Here is a 5,395-nt window from a genome sequence, read left to right as displayed (position 1 = left end):
GTGTCTGGAAAAACTTCAGTCTGGATTTAATTTTTTAAAATTATTTCACCCCAAAGTTCAATGCACTGGAGGTCTTCAGAGGTCCCTAGCCAATTAGGGCACCAGGAGTACCCACTGGGGTCCTGCTTCAGAAAGCATGAGAACTCTTCCAAGATTGAGAAGGAATCTGAAGAGTAGGAGCGACTTGACCTGGAGAGGGCAGCAAGCAGACAGACGTATGCAGGCCTGTGGTTCCATACAGCATTCCCACTGCACCAGAACCCTCCTTTGGGTCACTCACCATGTCATCCATGTCTCTCTCGGGTAACTTTGTGAGCAGCTCAAAAAACCTGTTGCTGTCTGGAAACATCATTTCCCAGTGGGTAGCATCACTCAAATCAAAGCTGAGATCCTAGGCCACACAGAATAAACTCTTTTAACTACAGGGCAGTCTCAAGGGCCTGACACTAAACTGAACACTGCTTTGGTATGTCTGCAGCGCTCTGGACCTGGCTGAGAGTCAGAGAGTTTAAGGACTCTAGAGACCTGGTGCTCAGTGAGGTGAGCCCACTAGACCCTTGGCTGGCTGGTGGGACCCCAAACACTGTCCCTGCTCCTAGAGGGTGCAGAACCCTTTCCTCGTGGTACCTCTGCCACAGATGAGAGGAAGCTGCTGGAAATGCTTCTGCCTCCTTCCTCAAGGCATTCATGACTTCAAGGTCAAGTTGCTCTAACTCAGACTCTCACCTTTGCATCAGCTGGGGAGTAGCTGAGGTGTGGGAAGAGCTTAATGAAGATCTTTCCTGCCTTGAGCCATGCCTTAAAGGATCAAAACATTCTCTGTCTCAAAAGCTGTTGTTTGAGAGAATGACTGTTCAGCCAGCCTTAAAAGCTGAAATTCTAGCACTGTAGAGGTTTAATAGGTGTGATCTGTATTTGTTAGTTCAGAGTCTGGGATGCCCTAGAGTAGTTCCAGAGTCTATGTAATCAGAGCTGCGTGACCAGAGCCAACACAGGGACTGGTGAAGTGGAAACTGGACCACTATTGATCTTGGACTTCCCCAAGACCCAGGTTAGTGTTCCTCACATGCCCAGGGTGCTTAAGGGCTCCTTACCTGGCAACCTTTCCGGCAGTCCTGCATGTTCACCCAGTAGTTCCTGTGGTTCCAGACACTCTCAACTCCAAGGAAGCACTCATCTTTGGTGCTGTGGCTGTTTCCCGTGAGGGGGTTGATGAAGAAGGTCTCAGGAACACTCCTCTTCCCAGACACAACCAAAACCCATGTGTGCACCCGTAAGCCATGCAAAGGGTCAGGCTTGGGCTTTTCCACCTCCTGCAGGACAGAGCAATGATTATTGCCATTTTGTTGCCACTTTAGTCCAACCCAATAGCAATCGTATCCTCTCCTCTGCCCACTTCTAAAGAACTCCAGGCCTTTTATGCTCTTTATAGGAGTGAGGTAGCACATACCCAGCACATATTCCTGTGCCAGCACACACTGTGCTCCAGAGGCCAAGTGCTCATGGCCATGAGCAGGGTTGTGTGATACTTCATGGAGGAGGGTGGTGAGCTCCTCTCTTTGGCCAGCCATTATCTGTGTCTCAAGTCTTGCTCCCGGAGCTTACAGTGAGGTGGACCTCACTAACTCACCATGGCCATCTCCTCTTCTCTTTCCTTCTTTTGAGCAGCTTCAATTTCTTCCTTCTGCTTGACCTTCTGCTGAAGTTCAAACTTGCTCTGCAGGTCTAGTTGGAACCTGACTTCACACTTGCTGGACTTCATCTCTTCTTTTGGTACCTGCCTCTGCAAAAGCAGAATATTGCTGTGAAACCCGGCAGAGACCAAGAGAAGGAAGAAAATATATGGCTTAAAGGTGCCTCCCAGTTCCCAACCCTTGGCAGTTTCCAGTATTGCCCCTGGTGAGCAGAAATTCAGTGAATCCAAAGACTGTCTTATGGAACTGTGGAAAATCACTCAAAGGATCTCTTTGGTAGAGGTCCCTGGTACAGAGTGAAACACAATGTGGACCTGAAGCTGTTCCCCCTAGCTCAGCTCTGGAGCTCACTGGAAGTGGCCAGGCTAAGCATGTATGCTGGGCTCCTCCCTGCCACTCACTGCAGGTCTCACCTCCTGTGGCTTCCTGAGCAGTGGGCACAGCTCCTGAGTCTGGTCCAGGGTGCATATCTCACGGGTGGCATACCCATGCACACAGTAGGCATCATAGCCAGCCCCGATCAGCATGGAGCACAGAAGCATGGTGAAGTCAAAGCAGTTCCCTCGCTGGTATTTCAGGATGGTGGTTGGGGAATAGAGTGAACTAGGCTTGAAAGAGAGAGATGCATGTTCACAGCCCTTGTCTTGTGGAGCTGAAAAATGCACCAGGCAGGGAGCAGGGGAGAGAGAGAGAGAGAGAGCACATCCCTGGGCTCTGCACCCATAGGTAACATGTTTATAACATTCCTACATAAGCCACAGACTCTAAAAGTCCCCTCCAAAGTGATCTGAGGAAATTATGACCCCAAATCTGCTGACAAATTTAACTACAGGGAGAGATGGGCAGGACAAGCTCATCAAACTGCTGAAAACCTAATGCTAACCCCAGCTCTGGAATGGGAGTTCACTCCATCTCCAAATTCTTAGTCTACCCTCCAAATGGTAGAGTGTAGACTGGGGGTAGCTCGAGCTACCCTCCACATGCTCAGCCTGGAGCATTTCCAAGCAAAAGACCCATAAGGTAAGTTATAGGTAAAAGGAGGAAACATTCCCTTCTGGCTCTCATGGTGAGCAAGCAAATATATACTTTATACAATACAAATACATACATATATAGCAAGGTTCTACACAATCTATTCCCTCCCAGATCTCAGACATCACCTTAGGTGATCCAGGCACTCCAGCTGCTAAGTGGTTGGTGACAAAGTGCCAGAATTCTCATGACACCCTGGGACTCTTGGGACACACTTGGCCAGCATGTGGCTGGTGCAGATTGTTTGGGCCACTGTGAAGTCCTCAAGCAGTGTGTTCTCTTTGTCTTAGCTGATTCACACCAGCCAAGGACTTATCCCAACTCCGTCATCATCCCTTCTTGCTAGCCTAGAAATCTCCCTTCAGCCACCCCAAAATATCCCCAAAATTGGGAATAGAAATGTCTAAAGTCCCTAAGAACACATCACTGAGGTCAAGCATCATCCCCATGGTTTTATGTGCTCCTCTGTACCAAGGTGTCTTGGTCTTTGGAGGGGAAGTTTGTCGGTCATTGCACCCACAGTGGCCCAGCTGGTCAGCTGGGCTGGCTGAGAGTGGGGTCAGGCCCAGTCTTGTAGAAATGGTACTTAATTGCTTGAAAGGTACAACACTGAACATGCACTGGGATTGCAGGTTCAACAGAGTGCACAGAGCCTGGGGAAATCAGGGCATTGCCTAAATAATGAGGGGATGGCAGAGGGGTCAAAGACCTTTGTAGCTCCAGCCACTGGGGCTTCCTCATTGTGTCCTGCTGAGAAACCCTTCTGTTACCTCCATCATGGGGCTGTTTCTGATGGGACTGCAGCCCCTTTCTTACCGGTGAGATAGGGCACTTGAGGGGCTCCATGGTGAGGTAACCAGAGACAAAGCTGGCACAGCCAGACCAGTCATACAGCTCAGGATAAGGCAGCAGGGTTGGCCTCAGCGTTGTGCTCACAAACTTCTGTAGGGCAAGAGGAGGGCTTTGGTTAGCCAAGAGTCTCCTGTCCAAAGCCATTCTCAGACCACCCCTGGATGTTGCAGCTCAAGTTCAGGACCTCCCTAGAGCATATCAACAGCATCAGTATCCCTCCTCACCTGTTCCAAGATGGAAATTGCATGGGTTTGGGAGGCTGGCTGCTTGTCTGTGGCTGAAACTTCAAGCTCAGCTCAGACATACTACAAATGCAAGCCAGTTCTTTATTTTCAAGCGAGATGAGTGGCTACTGCCCTTTCCAGCTTTTACATCCTCTACCACACTTTGCCTTGTATTTTAATGGTACAACAATTTTGGTCGAAAGTTGGTACAAAGTAGCAATTTCAGATGCCTGGGAGAGCATCAAGTCCTGAGCTAGACAACAGTTATGCAGCTTGGGCCCAGAGAACACAAAACTAGGCCACAAACTTCCACATTTACTTCCTTCCCTCTAACTTCTGCGAAGCTTCAAGTAAGACCTAACTGTGGAACCCCGTATGTGTGACTGAACCTGAGCCTTACTTATTTCATGTGTTTCTTTTTCTTTCCTTTATGTTTCTGTGGTCTTTCAGTTTCCTAAGCATCATGCTCCAGGACTGTGAGCTGCCTGCAGCCCACGTGGCACCACCACCACGTATCTGGTGCAATGTGCTCGTGGATTTGCACAGCCAGGGTGTTCCTGGAGTGCTGTGTGTCTGCTCAGGGTGCTGTGGGCTCAGCAAGCAGGTTCTCACTCCCTTTGGCCAGGAGGGAGGGCAGGAAGGGCTGCTGTCCTTCCCCAGCACTCAGCACTGTGGAAGCCAAGCACTCCCTGTGCCATGGCCCAGTCCCACACCACCCCATACCTCCACACCACACTCGTTGACTGGATGGAGGAAGAGTGGCTTGTGGTCAGGGCAGAGGTGAGTGTACTGCTGGAGGAAATGGTCAGCCATGTGCAGCAGCTTCTTTTCCTTCGGGGAATTTGTCTTGTATGAAGATGGTAACAGGGATGTGTCAATTGAGCTCCAGTCAAAATCACTTCCGTGGCAGGGGGAGGCAGAGAGACACAAGTAATAAGTCAGGAGCAATACAGGCAAGATGACCTGCCATCAAAACATGGCAGGGGTTCCCTGTTTCACAGGGGAAAAATGGGGACACATCCAAGGATATGATTTTGACATTGCCAAGTGCCTCTGTGGAGCATCTCCCCAGAGGCTTAGGGGATCTTTGAACACTATGAGAGTCTCAGAGGATCTTTATGCAGTGGTGAATGGATGTACAATCAAGTGAGTTAGCTTGTCTTGCACAGGCACATTCTTGGACAAACACACCAGGCACACAAAACTCACTCCCCTCCCTGTACAAGGGGACCACACATACCATCCCTGTGTGTGCAATCTCCCTGTGGGCCCCAAAGGAACCATCTCTGCTCATCCTGGTAACGACCAGAGACATGTGACTTACGGTACATCACTTGGGACAGAGACTTGCTCCACAGACACCTTTTCCTCCGCATCCTGGAAGTTTTCACTCATCCTCAAAGCATTCAGGTCTTCTGCCGCTTGCTCCACTTCCTCCTTCTCCTCCAGAACCTCCATTCTGCCTAGCACTAAAACGCACACACAGGGTGAATTCAGGGGTGGGACCCAACTAGACAGCAGCACAGTAACACTTGCACGCGGCCGCAGTGGTTCGGCGCGTGGGAACGGCTGAGGCAGCCAGCAGCATGCCAG

The 5,395-nt window shown here is 50.1% G+C and overlaps 1 protein-coding gene across 1 annotated transcript in view; it reads right to left on the bottom strand.

Annotated features, from left to right (window-relative positions):
• Positions 1 to 5,260, bottom strand: part of DRC7 (dynein regulatory complex subunit 7) — a 13,083-nt gene extending 7,823 nt beyond the window's left edge. The window contains exons 1-7 of the mRNA XM_009081742.1: positions 5,127 to 5,260; positions 4,526 to 4,700; positions 3,543 to 3,668; positions 2,108 to 2,302; positions 1,631 to 1,777; positions 1,095 to 1,313; positions 281 to 391 (exon numbers count right to left, since the gene is read on the bottom strand). Coding sequence (XP_009079990.1) covers positions 281 to 391; positions 1,095 to 1,313; positions 1,631 to 1,777; positions 2,108 to 2,302; positions 3,543 to 3,668; positions 4,526 to 4,700; positions 5,127 to 5,260 — 1,107 coding nt within the window. The remainder of the gene's footprint in view (positions 1 to 280; positions 392 to 1,094; positions 1,314 to 1,630; positions 1,778 to 2,107; positions 2,303 to 3,542; positions 3,669 to 4,525; positions 4,701 to 5,126) is intronic.
• Positions 5,261 to 5,395: the final 135 nt, after the last annotated feature.

This window comes from Acanthisitta chloris, unplaced genomic scaffold (assembly GCF_000695815.1).
Source record: "Acanthisitta chloris isolate BGI_N310 unplaced genomic scaffold, ASM69581v1 scaffold29619, whole genome shotgun sequence".
Classification (NCBI taxonomy): domain Eukaryota; kingdom Metazoa; phylum Chordata; class Aves; order Passeriformes; family Acanthisittidae; genus Acanthisitta; species Acanthisitta chloris.
This window is presented reverse-complemented; position numbering and strand designations above follow the sequence as displayed.